This window comes from Staurois parvus, unplaced genomic scaffold (assembly GCF_062004578.1).
Source record: "Staurois parvus isolate SC_StPar_1 unplaced genomic scaffold, SC_StPar_1.0 ptg000605l, whole genome shotgun sequence".
NCBI classification, from domain to species: Eukaryota; Metazoa; Chordata; class Amphibia; order Anura; family Ranidae; genus Staurois; species Staurois parvus.
The window spans coordinates 753,322-771,177 of NW_028318401.1; the positions used below are offsets into that span (position 1 = coordinate 753,322).

At 38.9% G+C, this 17,856-nt stretch overlaps 1 protein-coding gene across 1 annotated transcript; it reads left to right on the top strand.

Annotated features, from left to right (window-relative positions):
- The first annotated feature begins 2,701 nt into the window (after positions 1-2,701).
- Positions 2,702-11,635, top strand: LOC149449744 (serine/threonine-protein kinase SBK1-like). Its single transcript, XM_089692821.1, has 5 exons — positions 2,702-2,845; positions 5,559-5,635; positions 9,712-9,887; positions 10,463-10,665; positions 11,054-11,635. The coding sequence occupies exons 1-5, from the start codon at positions 2,702-2,704 to the stop codon at positions 11,633-11,635; spliced, it is 1,182 nt and encodes a 393-aa protein (XP_089548947.1).
- Positions 11,636-17,856: the final 6,221 nt, after the last annotated feature.

The following is a 17,856-nucleotide window of genomic DNA, read 5'->3' on the forward strand; positions in this document are numbered from 1 at the left end:
TGTGCATAATCTGTAATGTTTCCCTTTTCGCCCGGGGTTGGACTGGGACCACTTTGTATGAACCTATGATGTTTGCTCAGTCTTCGCTTTTGCTATCAATTCCTTGTTTTGTGTAACCTTCTGATTTGTAATTCTTAATTTTTAAGACTTTCCTCCTGGGAGGCCTTAACAATAATAATACTTTAACAATACCAGGTAAAAACCCTTTACATTTACTCTTTTGTTTTCATTCTCCGATGCCCTAATATTTTGTTAATACATTTTCCTGAAACCACGGGTTTCAGGAAAGAAAATTGCTTGATTCCCATATTAACACAATCAGTGTTGATGGAAGAATCCCTTCCATGGAGCTATTGTGTTCTCTCGGTGGGGATAGGGGGTGGGGAAGTCATCCCCACTGGGAGAACACAGTGATTTCTGCTAGTGGCTATATTAGCCTCTAGCAATGATCACATGGAAAACCCGACAGGTTGGTTCTACACAATTTTTACCAATCAATCAACTTAGGTACATTCAGCCTGCCTATACATAGGTTAAATCTTGAACCATCCAAGATTCGAACCTTCTATGGCCGGCTTTAGTTACAAAGCTTTCCATGCTAGATATGGCAGCTGTTTCCAGCAGATGGTGCCCACAGTTTCCAAGTAATTACCTTAAAACATTTCAAAAAACTCCACTAACAAGTTGAGAAAATGCAAGAAAATAAGTGATAGAAAAATAAATGACACAATGACAAGCCTTTAGTCTGAGACTACAATATTCAGTACACCCAAGGTGTTGGAGCACAGAAATTTACCATAACAATAAGATCTACCCTGAATGGTTTCAGCCTACACCCAACAGACAATACACAGAGGAGGAACTGAAGGCAATGGTGATGGGATTTGGTAATTACAGTAAACAAACAATAATAGAGGTGAACACCCAGACACTCAGCAGAAACAATTGACAATGACAATGGCTACCATTTCCCCCAACAACAATGTTTTGTAGTGTATACCAGAAGAACCCTAAAATACTCCATACTCTGGTCCACTGACCACACACAGCTTTATACACTAGAAAGTTTTTACAATGCACAGAGAAAAAAATAAAACTATAATTTATCTGCAACATCTGTATTCACTTTATTCATTTTCTACAAAGTTCCCCTTTTCCAAAAATGAGGAACCTAAAATGTGTGCATTACCAAACATCCTCCCTGCTACATTTAGCTTTAATTTCATACAAATACAATGCATTTCAATAAAACAAATCACAATAAAACAAGTTTTTAAAGAATAAAAATCTATCAATTCATGATTTTTTTTACCTTTTTAATAATAAAATAAACCAAAAAAAATAAAATCAAACAAGCAAAAAAAATTTCCTCTTCAGTTTACTATTATCCCTATTAAATTGACCAGCTTCAAATATTTCTTCCAATATCCTTTTCCTGAATATGGCAATCCTGCAATCTAGTAATATAGAAGGTAATTATCAAGCATGTTCTACTATCCAACCTAATGCAGAGTAGCTGGTTATTTCCTGCATTTCCTCCACATTTGGTCTATGATTCCCTATGCCTTGCTCAATAAACTACTGGAAGTATGGGGCACACTGGTGAGGCCACCTCCTTACCTTTACTATGGCACCCCAAAAACACTTCATTACCCTTAGGAGAGAAGAAAATCTGGATTTTACCAACATCAGGGGGTTTATTAACCTTTTCAGTTAAAATAATATAGCTCCCAATGTGATCTGGACTTGTCACAATGGAGTACTCTCTACTTTCGGTTTTGTGACCTTAAAGTGAACATTTAAAGTAAAGTAGATTGTGGAGACAAAATACAACAAATAAAAGCAAACATGACAATAAAGACATACATTTCACCATCTCAGGGAAAGTTCCTTCATCCCCCCAATGAACATATATGTGTATGAGCGCAGTGCTGAGTCTGAGCAGTTCCACATTACTAAAAATGACTAGTGATGAAGCCCCATAGCAGAAAAATGTATTTTGGCCCTCAAACTTTATATGTAAATCCTCTGCTTGTAAAAGATTATTATATATCGTAAGAATCTGCAGATTTTTGAAGCTTTTAGTGATGGAACATCTTTGTTAAAACCTTTAAAGAATAACTTTCCTTTCAGGGTCCAATCACAGCTCAGCATTCCAGCCTTTGTCAGTCCATATATATTGCCCACTTTATAGTCTCAGGTGGGTGGAGTTCTATGTTGGTTTTAGATTGTATATTTATGATTTATATATGGCATAAGGGTAAAGCGAGCGCTCATAGTTCAGCTGCTGGAACACTCTAAGGAATCACTGGACCTTTAAGCAAGAATAATAATATATAGTGCAGCGCTGGTGTATTAATTAAAAAAAGAACATGCTAAAATGAATACAAATAAAATAGTTCATAAAGTCCTTCCACAATTAAGTGACCATAGGTGTATGAAGGTCTTCCTCCTTATAAAGGTGACTGGTATCGGATAGAAAAAATGCGCACTCACCGACCGCACATTTTAAATGCGCCTTTGTGCACTCTTATGCAGATGACCAGCCAGACATGCAGATCCTAAGGACACATGGACCATCCCTCTCAAATACTGACATCGGCCTTGGGTGCAGTACCTCCAGGTATATAGAGCCCTTTCGTTCCAAAAGATAGGCAGGCAGGGGTCCCCCTCCTGGTTCCAGGTACCCCAGAAATGGTAGATGCAGATCGTCGGCGCCTGTAAACCACGTGACAGAGCACAACGGGAGGAGCGGGGACTTCCAGGTTACGGAAGCCGAGAGACGGCTTCCGACGGACCCCTGCCTGCCTATCTTTTGGAACGAAAGGGCTCTATATACCTGGAGGTACTGCACCCAAGGCCGATGTCAGTATTTGAGAGGGATGGTCCATGTGTCCTTAGGATCTGCATGTCTGGCTGGTCATCTGCATAAGAGTGCACAAAGGCGCATTTAAAATGTGCGGTCGGTGAGTGCGCATTTTTTCTATCCGATACCAGTCACCTTTATAAGGAGGAAGACCTTCATACACCTATGGTCACTTAATTGTGGAAGGACTTTATGAACTATTTTATTTGTATTCATTTTAGCATGTTCTTTTTTTAATTAATACACCAGCGCTGCACTATATATTATTATGATTTATATATGGATGCATGTTTATATTTCATTTATTTAGACAGATATTTTATACATAAACTTTCCATGGCTAAATTGGGTCAATGTGATATTTTGCATTTTTGTAAATTTATGATGAGCAATTTAATAATATATATTATTGAAAGAAAATTAAGACATTTTATACATTATCTCTATAAAGCTTAGCATCTAGAAACTGTTTCCTTGGTTACTTAAATATTTTAAAATTAGTTTCAGGGTAATTTCCCGCCCTCATCACACTGGCACAGCATAAACAATCCCCATTCATATGGACCTACCTGCTCCACCCTTCAGGAGCCCATTCCAAAGTCACCAATCATATGTTAATGAGCAGCTCCTCTGTGCTGGCCAATCAGAATCTCATTTAACAAATTTCATTTTCTCCTCACATATATACCAGACCTCCAGTTCTTACTTTCAGTGACTCTAATTTTGCTTGTAGCAAAAGTGATTCATCTTCTCCATTGACTGCTTCCCGCCAGAATTGCTCTTCAGAAGACCACATAGATTTCCTCCGTGAAGACCGACTTGGAGACCATCTATACCTTCATTTCCCAAAGTAAGTCATATAGAACTTCATAGTTTTATAATCCTCAGTTTTATCCTTTTCTAGGGTTTTTCTACTATTAGAAGATGTACTTAGCAGAAAGTTAGATAGTAAAACTGTTTAATGTTCTCTATTTTTCACACTTACCTGTTATTTATTGTCACACAAATAGGCCTTTTATTTTACAGATTTATATATTGATTAAATCTCCACATTATCTTGCAGTCATTTATTTTTAAAATATATTCAGCCTTAAGCTTTACATTCAGATGTTCATTCTTCTTGTACCCTTGAAATAAAATGAAACAATTCCATCCTCGGTTGTGTGATAGATGGTAGATTAGCAGTTGCATGTTAAATACAATTCAAAATCAAAAGTTTCACATTTTGCATTCCTGTCATTTTGCCATTCCAGTCTGTCTTTTTCATACATGGAAGTGGTTTCCTAATTCTCTCTTTCATCATATTTTACAATGACAACCTAACAATACAGATTTCTTAGCAGAAAGTTAAATAGAAAAAAAACTGTTTTTAATTCTCCCAAAATATAAACTATTTTTTCTTTCTCACTTGCCTGTTATTGACTTACAAAAGGGATTAAATCATTGTCTTTTGTTTAGAGATCCATAGATTGATGGAATATCCACATTAACTCGCAATATGTTGTTTTTACAATCTACCCAACCTCATGCATTACATTCAGATGTTCTTTCTTCATGTTCCCTTGAAATAAAATGAAACAATTCCATCCGAGGTTGTCTGGTAGGTTGTAGATTAGCAGTTGCATGCTAAACAATTCAGTACCAAAACATGATTTCATTTATTGCTAGCTGGAAATATGTTTTTCTTTCATTAAGCTCTGACATTGCTCTGTATTACTAGCAGCGCATGCAGAGAATGAGGAAAGTGAGGCTTCCCACCTGTTAGCTAGGTGTCTCATCACACAGTGGAAGCAAAAATGTGTTACATCACCTCTGCATTCACCTCCAAACATGGAGTCACTTTCACACCTGCAAATGGTGGAGTATTTCCATCTTTTGTCTAACCCCTGTATATTCCCTATAAATGAGACAAACTCAACTGATGATAAAAGAATAAAAAATACAAGCCGATTAATCTCTGATTCTCTGACCACATATACACAGCTATATACCCTAGAACATTCTAGCCAAAAAATCTCATCAACCTGTCACATCACATGCCAGGAAAATTAAGAAAACAAATAAGTTGTGCTTGCACATAATTGGATGATGGAAGTCAGCAGAGCTCCTCCCTTATTTACTCTAACAGATTCTATGATATCTAACAGAAAGCACTCCTACGCTGAATATTATCTAATGTATTTCATATATTGTGAATGTGTTGTAGTATTTATTATACCCTTTTTCTTTTCTTTTCGTCTTTTTTATCTTTAAATTTGTATATATGTGATATTTAGCATTTTTGTAAATTTATGCTGAACAATTTAATAAAAAGATATTATAAAGAAAAAAGAATATTAAGACATTTTATACATTATCTCTATAAATCTTAGCATCTAGAAACTGTTTCCTTGGTTAATTAAATCATTTAAAATTAGTTTCAGGGTAATTTCCCCGCCCTCATCACACTGGCACAGCATAAACAATCCCCATTCATATGGACCTACCTGCTCCACCCTTCAGGAGCCCATTCCAAAGTCACCAATCATATGTTAATGAGCAGCTCCTGTGTGTTGGCCAATCAGAATCTCCCATCAGTTAACAAATTCCATTTTCTCCTCACATATATACCAGACCTCCACTCCTTACTTTCAGTGACCCTCATTTTGCTTGTAGCAAAAAGTGATTGATATTCTACATTGCTTCCCGCCAGAATTGCTCTTCAGAAGACCGCATAGATTTCTTCCGTGAAGACCGACTTGGAGACCATCTATACCTTCATTTTCCAAAGTAAGTCATATAGAACTTCATAGTTTTATAATGCTCAGTTTTATCCTTAGCTAGCATTTTTCTCTACAATTAAGAGATGTACTTAGCAGAGATTTAAATAGTAAAAATGTAGAATGTTCTCTATTTTTTCACTTACCTGTTATTTATTGTCAGACAAATAGGCCTTTTATTTTAGAGATTGATATATTGATTAAATATTCACATGATATTGTCATCATTTATTTTTAAAATATATTCATCATTAATCTTTACATTCAGATATTCATTCTTCATATACACTTGAAATAGTTAAAAAAAACAATTACTCCTCAGGTTGTCTGTTAGATGGTAGATTAGCAGTTGCTTGTTAAACACAATTCAAAATCAAGTTTTTTTACTGAGTTCAAAATTTTGCCATTCCTGTAATTTTGCCATTCCTGTAATTTTGCCATTCTTGTCTGACTTTTTCATACACACAAGTGTTTTCCTAATTTTCTTTGTGATCATATTTTACAATGACAGCCTAACAATACAGATTTCTTAGCAGAAGGTTAAATTGCCCTACAAAAGGGATTCAATGATTCTCTTTGGTTAGAGATCCATAGATTGATGGAATATCCACATTATCCTGCAATATGTAATTTTTACAATCTACCCAACCTCATGCACTACATTCAGATGTTCTTTCTTCATGTATCCTTGAAATAAAATGAAACCGTTCCATCCTAGGTTGTCTGGTAGGTTGTAGATTAGCAGTTGCATGCTAAACAATTCAGTACCAAAAGATTTTTTATTTCCCTAAGTTTCATATGTTGCCATTCCTGTCTGTCTTTTTGTACACGCCATTGTTTTCCTATATTTCTCATTCATCATATTTTACAATGACAACCCAGCAATACAAATGTCGTAGCAAAAAGATTAAATAAAAAAGTGTTTTAATGTTCCCTGAATTTAGAAGATTTTATCTTTTTTTCCCTTGCCTGTTATTACCCTACAAGAAGGATTAAATGATTGCCTTTTGTTGAGCGATCCATAGATTGATGGAATATCCACATTGTTTTGCAATATTTTATTTCTACAATCTACCCAACCTCATGCATTACATTCAGATGTTCTTTCTTCATCTTCCCTTGAAATAAAATGAAACCGTTCCATCCGAGGTTGTCTGAGAGATTGTAGATTAGTAGTTGTGTGTTAAACAACAATTCACCATCAAAAGTTTTTTCACCATTCCTGTCTATCTTTTTGTACATGCAACTTTGTTTCCCCCCTAATTTTCTTTGCTTTTCCAAATTTTCCAATAAGAACCTGTTTTAGCAGTAAGTTAAATAGACAAACGTTTTTATGTTCCCTCAATTAGATTTTTTGCCTTTTATCTAAATTGCCTGTTATTGCCCTACAAGTATGAATACATTATTTTCTTTTGTTTAGAGGTCTGTGTATTGATTGAATATTCTTTTTAGAATATAACCAACCTCATACATACATTGAGATTTTCTTTCTTCATGTATCCTAGAAGTAAAATTATACAGGTCTTCTTAGGTCATCCTAGACCAGTGGTTCTTAACCTTGTTGGAGGTACTGAACCCCACCAGTTTCATATGCGCATTCACCAAACCCTTCTTAATTGGAAAAATAAAATATGATTTTTAAAATTCAAAACATAGGTATATATTTAGGTATATATTTATACATAGGTGCACAAAATGAACAAAACCGTTAAGAACAAAGAACAAAACCATTAAAACATGATTTTCACACAAAAACAAAAACATAATAATGAATATTTACTGCACGAATCATATGAGTCAGGTGTGGGTCTTCACCTCCGCCGAACCCGCGAGACTGACTCACCGAACCCCTGGGGTTCGATCGAACCCAGGTTAAGAACCACTGTCCTAGACTGTTAGGCAATTTTCAGTTTGGTTTGAAAGCACAATCCAGCAAAAAAATGTTTTTTTATAGTAATCGGGTTCCAAATTCCACTATTCCCATTTGTCATATTTAGTACATGTGGGGTTCTATTTTCTCTTCCACTATATTGTTACAATGACAAGCTTACATAACATTGACTAGAATGTTGGCAACTCTGACCAGCAACTCAATACAATGGCTGTAGCTAGAGGCCAACTCCAGCCAATCCCATTTATTTGCCTGATTTATGAATGAGTTATAACTTCTGTCAGGTTTTTATTACCACCTGGGTCCTTATTGGGAAGATCCACTAGTGACCCAATACTGGGACACACATGGCAATAAACACCTGACAAAGATACGAGTCTGAGTGCTCCAACTATCTTGTCCTATGACATGCTCAGATCATTTGTTGTACTTTGCGCTTCACATTTAAATACACTGTGTGTGTATATATATATATTTTTTTACTGTATATCTTCATGCCTTGCTAGTCTGGCTAGAGTATTCTATGGCAATCTTTTTCAACCAGCATGCCCCAAAAACTGTAAACAAGACAGTAAGTGGATCAGTTCTGCCTTTTTGTTACACAAACCACAAATTTGTATTGTGCAGCATTACAACCTCGGGTTCTGTGGGGTCCAGCCGCTGACATTCTAACAACGGATGATGTAATTGGTTGAAAAGGAGGACATCAGTCACCTGAATCCTTGTTTGCCCCTCTCCATCAGCACTGGGGTCACTTTAGCTGAGTGAGGGAGAATGTTGGGACATGTTGGTAGCAATGTGCAAAGGTGCAATAGCTATGAAAGAACAAACCACTTCTAATGTTGGGGGTCCTACTTGTGTGGATGTTGCTGCGTTACGTAAAACTATTTGTTTAGTTCTTACATTTTAGCATGGGGTGCCTCGAGATTGTGTGGAATTGTAAAGGGCACGTTGACTAAGAAAAGGTTGATAAACACTCATCTATGGTGTATGCATAGCAAGACCAGTATAGGTCCATGATGAGGGACCCCTTGTATTTCCCTGTTACTATATCATGCTAGAATGCAGTTTTTCATTGTCCAGTTATACCTGACTCTGGAATATTTCCTATTGTGAATTGATGTTGGTCACCTTTGGAAATAGCCACCAAATCTTCTTTCTGTTTATATACCTGTTATTAATCTTTAATAAAAATATCATGGAGCAAAAAAATTTTTTAAAACCTAATAAAGGTTTTCATTCTTCCCCCACTTGTGCCTCTTAAAGAGGTTTTGCTGACCACACACATGAAGTGAGGGAAGATCGGACGTCAGAAATGGCAATAAAAGTTAAAAGATGTTCTAACCCTTTTCGGTTTTTGTCCAAATTCTTTGGCTGGATTTGTGCTTGAAGTCTCAGGAAGTCACATATCTTTAGTAAATAATTTTACTGTATTACAGCAAAGTAAAACCAGGGACTTCCTAGGATGGCATCTAAGGACAGAAAGTCAACACCCAGCTATAAAAGATATTTTCATAAATGTTAGTCATATCATGCAAAGTTTAAAAGATTCACACATGATGTTCAATACAAAAACTTTTGTATGATGTGACTAATACATTTGGAATTTGTATCCCTATGTTTTGAATTGATATCCCTGGCTGCCATCCTAGGAAGTCCCCGGTTGTTACCTTGTTGTAGACATTTGTTGGTTTGGAATGATGGCACTCTCGGTCCTTTGCCCAGTGCCATTCTACATCACTCCTTTCTCTCTTTGGAATCTATAAAATAATTGGACTTCTTACATATAACTTGTATGTATCAGAGTAAGGGTTCGTGTCCATAGAATCAGTTTGATGTCCATTTGAGACCCTTCTAAAATAATTTATAATACTGTATATTGACAGGTGAATTTGATCGGCTTCAAGTGGGTCTTGCATTACCATAGACTTATATAGGAAAACAATATCCACTTGCTGTGAATAAAAGCTCATCAACATAAGCCCAACATGTATTTAATAAGAATTGTAAGCATATATCAGCTTTAAAATGTAAAATAACTGTCTTTAGTTACAATACTACCCCTCCCCCCACCTCTAATGAAGGTGACAATTAATAACAGTAACTGGGTGATATCCAGAGAGATGATTAATGCCGCTTACTAATGATTAGTGCCAAATGAAACTCATTTGTATGTTTTGATGTTGTGATTCCAGAATGGCTTCTAGCATTGTAGAAGTAACCAAGAACACTGCAAGGAAACTTCTTGAGCTCATCGCTGAAACCTCAGAAAACCTGACGACGATGGAAGTCACAGACCACTTCCACCCCATCAAAGAGCTCGGGACAGGATCGTATGGAAAGGTTCTCTTGGCCAAACATCGGGGTTCAGGTAAATTTGTAGCCTAATTCATGTAAAGAGAATGATATACAGAATCGGTTGTGCTTCTGAATGAGTGGAAATAAACTAAGGATAAGAGTAACTAGCAGCTAAAGGTTCTTCGGTTGCATGGTGCAACAAGGGGGATCATACTGTAGATATTGCATCACCAGAGGAGGGGAGACTATAATGAGCAAGTCTGCCATAATATACAAGTCTGATATTTACATATTCTAGTTAATGCTCTGGGTTCCCTCTGCAGATTTAGTTCTATTTAGAGCTCAGATGTGTAAAGGATCTTTACTTCTAAACTGAGATATGAGTGTGACATCCAAGATCTAAGAATCAACAGAATGCTTCGGCTGCAGAACATTTCCAAATCTTTGAGCAGCATTTTTAAGTTTCTAAGTTTTCCAAGCCCCCCTTGCTTCCAGTGTTTGAGTGATGATTATGGATCTTAATAAGTCAGAGCTTTTAGATTTACATAAACTTTTAACTAACTTTAGCAGGTTTTTAGCAAGCTTCATCATTTCTCTAATGTTGGGTTTATGATACTCATTGTCTTTTTATGTCTTTCTTTTTAACAGATGAGTTCGTGGCTATGAAACTGATGAGTAAAGAGAAAACTCCAATGGACAACTTCCTAGTGGAATACGGAATGTCTCTTAGTCTCAGTGGCCATCCAAATATCATTGAAACCCATGAAATCGCTTTCCAAACCAGCAACAACTATGTCTTTGTCCAGAAGGTGGCACCAGCTGGAAACCTTCATTCAATAGTAAAGCTAAATGTAAGTTTGTATCAAAAATGTATTGATCTTTATAAAGTCACGATTTCTAGTTTTAGTTACTTTTGAAGCATTTCTGAGTTTTAAAGATTCCTTTCCCAGGGCAGTGAGTTGGTAGGATGTATAGTTGGCATACGCTTGTTGTTTTAGGTATGTGTATCACTCAAGTTATGAAGCAAGGTTTAAAATGGAGTAAGATGGGTTAAGATGGATCTTGCACCATTAATGGCACCATTTTGTATGCTGACAGGTTTCCTTTAATCATACTCCTTGTGTATTCAGCTAATGTATGTTTGTTTCCCTGTACACGAGGTAAGGTGGGTTCAATATGTTGGGTAACATTGTGTTATATTTGTGTCTAGTGACTAATTTTCTCTTTTTTTTTCTACAGGTTGGTTTAAATGAAGATGTTGTAAAGGGTTTTGTTCCACAGGTAGCGAGTGCCTTAGACTTTATGCACAGCAGAGGAATGGTCCATCGGGACATTAAACTGGACAACATTTTGCTCATGGACATTGAATGTAAGGAAGTCAAATTAGCAGAATTTGGACTGACGAGGCTCCGGGGCACTCAAGCACCATGTATGGCCTGGTCCATCCCATATACTGCTCCGGAATTGTGCAGCTTAAAAGAAGGGGATCAATTGCTGCTGCATCCGAGCATTGACGTGTGGGCGTTTGGAGTCCTATTGTACACAGCTATGACCGGCTCATTTCCTTGGGAAGAATCAGGGGGTCATGACCTCATGTATCGGGAGTTTGCTTGGTGGCAAACGAAGAAAGACCTAACCTTGGCACCAGGAAAGTGGCAACAATTCTCCATGGAAGCCAGGCAGATGTTCTGGGACTTGTTGGCCCTCAATGCCTCTGAGAGGTGTTCTGCTATGGACATTTTAAAATATGTCCACCTGCCATGGACAGCAAAAATGCCTCCAGAGAATCTAACCAGGAAAACGGTCATACATGTGATATAACAAAGTGCATGATGTCCATTGTGGAGCCTCATCAAGTGTTGCCTCATACAAGACTCATGTCCTAGGGGAAGGTAAGTCTAAATCTTAGGACTGCTGGCTTTTTCTGTATCTGGTCACATGTTTGCTTATCTACTGTAATTGCTGATTTCAGGAATACTTACTCATAGCGTAGGAAAACCGTATATAATGAGCCACAGAAGCACAGACCTAATTGGACCACATGTCCACTTCTTTCCACCACAGTTCTCAAAAGCAATTTCACTATTCAAACATATACCATTCTAAAGCTATAACACCGATGTATGCTTACATGGTACCTACACTAATTACACATTCATTCTATTTGGCTTTAGTCTCCCAATGCTTCACCTGCCTAAGAAAATATTATATGGTCAAATTACGGGACCCTCTGCTCCAGGGCCACAGAGCAGCTAATGGCATGGTTATACTACATAGAAATTACATTGCACTTCTTCTCACCATTGATTTTATTGTTCTCCTTAAATGGCCTTAAAACTCATTTCCAGTTTTATTCTTTCATGTGGTAGGAGGGGGGCCTGTTTACAAAAACAAGCAATGTTCACCCTCCCCAAGCTCTAGTGCTGCCCCATATTGTCTTTGCTCCAGATTCAGTCTTTTCCAGGATTTGACACCCAATGTTATGCAACATCTTCTGTGAGCTGACAGGGAAATGATTCAGGGAGCCAAGCTCACCGCATCACATGAGCCCAGTTCTCTGCAGCAGCATTCAGGACCTGTTCCCTGCTGGAGGATAGATGAGGATGGGAAACACATGTCAATCATATGTCCAGCCCGGCCAGCAAGAAAAAAGACAGATTTAAATAAAGCTCCTAAACATGTGTACTATATTAGAACAAATTGATGGTTTTTAAATTTTGTTGGTTTTCTTTTCCCTTTTTTTGTTCATTGTCAAGTGTATTGGAATGTGTTCTGCAATCCTTCTGTACAAGGCATATATGGTAAGTATAATATTGTCATAATAAATGAAGACTTTAATGACTCTATTGCAGTATGGACTGAGGAATCCTTGGATACATTGATGGAATGATGTTACATTACCGAGCCTGAGATCAGCAAGCCCCCCCCCCCCAGCTGCATAGTGTAGTAACTTTTGCTAATCTGTGGTTACTCCTCCTGTGCACTGGGTGGTGCTCTTGTGCTTCTTCACCTCTGGTTTATTCAATATTGTATTATTATGTTTATACAGCAATATGACTATTACTAATACTACTATCACTTTATACTACTTTACTACTTCTGCTGCTATTACTCCCACATGTATGGAAAACCTCTATTTCTTTGATGTTCCAGTGTTCACATTTAGATTTTTCTGTTCTTTTTTTTTCTATTAACATTATTTTGAAAACTTTACACTATTACCTAGCAGGAGAAATGAGGGGCTCCACTGATTGATACTTTCCAACTGTTCCCGATTTGGCAGGGCATGCCCATTTTTTAGTTTATTGTCCCATGACGGTTGTGTCTGGGCTGTGTCCTGGGATCACAGCATGAGGGTCTGATGGTTTCAGCAGTAACAGCATCAGTGTTGGCTTCTAGTCCTGTTCCTTGTTTGCCCACATTCCCAGCAGCAGCTGTGCCCACTGATCACACCCTTTACCAAGTCACAAATCCCAGTGTATTGCATGCTATTGCAGATGGCCCTTCTGGCCAAATTAGGAAAAGTATCTGATCTGGTGGAGGCTCTTACTGACTTCATGGTTGTGTCCGTTTTAGAAGACACAGCCTTGGTTGCCAGCTAAGGGTTATCAACAATCTCCTGCAAGGAAATTTTTTTTCCCCCAATGTGCTGACCCAAGTTGTCAATCCAAATATTCAGGTTGTGAGCCACACATGCAGCTGCCAAGGCTGGTGCCACAGAGGCAGAACTTGCTTCCTAGATTATTCTAAGGAGGTCCTCTATCTTCCCATCCATTAGGGTTAAGATGAAGGTTTAGTCTGGATTTTCCTTTAACTAACACCCAAACCTTTCCCCAAGCATCATATGTAGGAGCTGTATTTCTAACAGTCCTACATATGACAGCTTCCCACTGTCACAGGATTTTAGAAACCACTGCTGTCACTGGGAATACTCAGCCATGTGTGTGTGTGTGGGGGGGGGGTGCATATGAGGACCACTTATTTTATAGGGGGTTTCCAGGTTTCAATAAGTATCTGCAGAACCGAACAACCACTAATCAGGGTTGTGGGGAAGAGACCCTTGTCCTCATGTATTATAGGGATAAAGTGCTTTGCTAAGGGTTCCCCCTGGCAAGGCACCCCTGAATGTTGAGGGCATGTGGCCTGAGGCTGAGATTTCTTTTTTCTGATTCCTTCCTCTGATTAAGGTCCTTCAAGGATTGATTTATGGAAAAGGTCCTCCCCTTTTTGGTCTAGCAATCATGCAGGTCTTTGCAAAAGCCCAATGAAAAATATTGTTTTCTGTGTGCCCTGTTCACACCACACCATCTGCACATGACATTAGCATCGTGGTGTGAACAGGACACATAGAACGCAATGGTTTTCTTTATACCCATGCAGAGACCTGAGAGGTGCATAAAAATATGTCAATGCACATGGTGTGAGCGAGCCCATAAGGTACACCCAAAGCAACACCGTATCCATGAAGTCTTCAATAAAGAGGTAATGAGGTAAGCATTAGGAATGCCATTCCCACAACCATATGGAGGGACAAGAACCTACCAATGAAGGGTAGCCTGGGGAAAGAGACAAGAGGGAAGTGCACATATCTGTGATCCCAATGACCACTGGCCCAACAGCCATCCGGTAAAAAAAAAACAAAACCTACATCACACTTTATTCCTGTTGGCAGTATACACAATCAGAACTGGAGGGGTGGGTGGGATATTGTATGCTGTCTTGTATTTCCTGTTGAAAGTAGAACCATTCATCTCTGGTTGGACCTTGAAGATGAGGATATACCCTGAAAACTTGTCCTGAAAGTTGAATGTTAGTGCAAATAAAAAAAGTATCCAGGACAGTACTCAATTGTTCTTGTTAGCAGAAAACTAAAAAAAGAAATGTGTGGGTGGGCAAGACTTTAAGGCCTTAGATCACTTTTCACAGAAAAGCACAGGGGCAGCTGACAGGCATCGTGAGGCCATACTGCTTCTTCCTGAATGTTTTGGGCTGTCTTGGACAGTTGAGGAAGTATTTGCAATGGTATTTTCAACTGCAAGCCTAATGTTGGACAGGCAGTTGCAGCACAGCTCTATTCACTTGAATAAGTCACGTTCAGTGACAGTACTGCCTACTGAATGTGATTTAGGGAGATAATTTTGGATGCTGAGCCCCACTGAATCAATGGGTTTGGGCATTTTCAAAATGGAGGTCATTGGTGGTCAACTTCTTCTTCCTGGTTCCCTGTGCCGGCCCATTTATGTCCTGTTTTATAAAACATTCTTAAGTTAATTAATGTAATTATTTCTAAGAACATAATTACTAGTTCTTATAATATAGATGGACAGCATAAGAATAGCAATGTTAGGTTATTTGGCCCCATATTGTTGTGGGAGGGTGTGACCTACTGTTGGGTCCATCCTTCTCAGCATAGTCTATTTGGTAGGGCGTCTCCCACTCCAGTACTGTATATGCATTTTGGTATGTAGTCAGTGGGGTTGCTGCATTGCTACGTGTCCTCTTTCACAATTCTAGTCATTTTGATTGTAGAAGGTTTGGCAAAACCTCAGGGGAACATCCCCTTCTCTTATTACTGCTTGGAGCCACCTTTGTGGGCCGAGGCCTGGTTATGTCCCCCTCCCCCCTCTTTTTGTACTTCTAATTTGCATTGTTTATTGTAAACCCAGCTATCTGATTTTTTTTTCCTTTTTTAATGTCTTGTTGATTTGTTTTTTGTCTGCAGTTATTTTTGTATTCTTTGTATTGTATTTTGTAATCTCTTAAATTCTGATCAATAAAATATTATGCAAAAAAAAGTCACATGCCTGAAGAAGGGGCCTTGCATGGCTCAGAGACCAGGATGTTGTTATGGTGTGATGTGATCATTTAATAAAATGTTTGGATGCTTTTTGGAGATCCTTCATGTGCTTCCGGCATATCTCTTGTTCTATTATATCTAAAGGTGAATTCCCAAAACATGACCTACTTGGGGTACTTGACAGCTAAGGTTGGGAACCATTGCTATACACAAATTTTGCTAACCCCAAAAAATTAATTTCACTCTGGTGACCGTGGCTTACATTTGGCTTCCATATCCACTTCCCTCAAAAGAACCGTACCTGTACATCCTCTGGTTGAATTTGGTATACTGGGGTCATGGCTGGAGCTCCACTCATGACCCCAATACCTTTTTTTTTTTTTTTTCAGCCAGCCATGTGAAATAAAGTGATCCAAGTGGCTAATGAATCACTGGATCACTTTCACATGCAACTGAAGGGGGCCCCCCCGCTGCCTTCTTGGGCTCTCCCATCCCACCAGGGAGCTCCACACTGAACTCGCAGGTTTTGCCTGCCAACTATAGAGATAATCAAAGACCAGAACATCCCCAATCATTTCTATGATCTAAGAAACTGGAAGCAACAAGTATTTTGTCATTTCTGGTTTTGGTTTAATGTAAACAAGCCATTACCAGCCTGTGAAAGCATCTGATCACACCAATCTCAGTCTGATCAGATCTTTTTAAGAGCAGAGAAGAGGTCTGGGGTCTAATGGACCCCGTATGTCTCAGTAGAGAGGACCTGTCACTGCCCATGCTATCAGAAGGGATTTTGTTCATCCTTTGTGATAGCAATAAAAGTGATTTAAACAAATGAAAACAAATAAGTATTAAATAATAAATAAATACAAAAATAAAAAAAACACTTCAATACCAGAATCCCCCCTTTCCTGCCCAGGCCAATTTTCAGCTCTCAGCCCTGTCGCACTATGAATGACAATTGCACTGCAACACTGTAGTCATTAGAAACTTTTTTTTTAGACAGATACAGCTTTCTTTTGGTAGTATTTAATCACCAACATTTTTATTTTTTTCTAAAAAAATGAAAAAAGACAACATTTTGAAAAAAATTTTTCTTAGTTTCTGTTATAACATTTTTGAAATAATTGATTTTTTTCCTACACTGATGTTTGCTGATGAGGCTGCACTGATGGCTATTGATAGGCGGCACTGATAAGGGGGTACTGATGGGTACTGATAGGCGGTACTGATGATTATTATTATTATACAGTATTTATAAAGCGCCAATAGTTCGCTCAGCGCTGTACATTACAAAGGGGGACAGAACATGTGACAGAACAATACCAATACAATGCAAAACATGAGGGGATCGAGGGTCCTGCTCTTTCGAGCTTACAATCTAGGAGGGAGGGGATGGTGGCACAGGAGGAGAAAGCTGTGGGGGATGGAGTGGTAGGAAGAGTGGAGGAGGTCGGCAAGTTAGCAGGGGGTGGGGTAGGCTTCCCTGAAGAGGTGGGTTTTCAGGGTGCGCCTAAAGGAGAGGAGAGTAGGTGATAATCTGATGAGTTGGGGCAGGGAGTTCCAGAGGATAGGTGACACCCTGGAGAAGTCCTGGAGGCAGGCATGGGAGGAGGAGACCAGGGAACTAGAGAGAAGGAGGTCTTGTGAGGAGTGGAGTGTGCGCGCTGGGTGGTACTTGGATATTAGGTCGGTGATGTTGTTCGGGGTAGTATGGTAGACAGCTTTGTATGTCAGTGTTAGGATTTTGAATTTGATCTGTTGCGCAATCGGAAGCCAGTGGAGGGATTGGCAGAGGAGGGTGGCGTAAACGGAGCAGTTGGAAAGGTGAATGAGTCTGGCAGGATGGACTGAAGCGGGGATAGCCAGCGACGAGGCAGGCCAGTAAGGAGGGAGTTGCAGTAATCGAGTCGTGATACGATGAGGGAGTGGATGAGCTGTTTAGTGGTTTCTTGGGTTAGGAACGTGCGTATTTTGGCAATGTTGCGGAGGTGGAGTCTGCACGAGTTTGTTAAAGATTGGACTTGGGGCTGGAAGGATAGGTTGGAGTCCAGAATGACACCAAGTACTCTGGCTGCGGGGCGGGTTTGATGGTGGCGTTGTTTGACGTGATGGAGAAGTCAATGGGGGGTGGGGTCCGGGCTGGGGGGAAGACAAGAAACTCGGTTTTAGAGAGGTTCAGTTTAAGGAAGTGGAGCGACATCCAGTCTGACATGTCGTTCAGTAGGTGTGTAATTCGGGCAGAGAC

Bases quoted from the DNA above. Each gene is read 5' to 3' on its own strand.
- LOC149449744 (XM_089692821.1), top strand. From the start codon at position 2,702: ATGCAGATCGTCGGCGCCTGTAAACCACGTGACAGAGCACAACGGGAG. The intron at 2,846-5,558 runs GTACTGCACCCA...GCTTCCCGCCAG, and splicing joins AGGGCTCTATATACCTGGAG to AATTGCTCTTCAGAAGACCG. The intron at 10,666-11,053 runs GTAAGTTTGTAT...TTTTTTCTACAG, and splicing joins ATTCAATAGTAAAGCTAAAT to GTTGGTTTAAATGAAGATGT.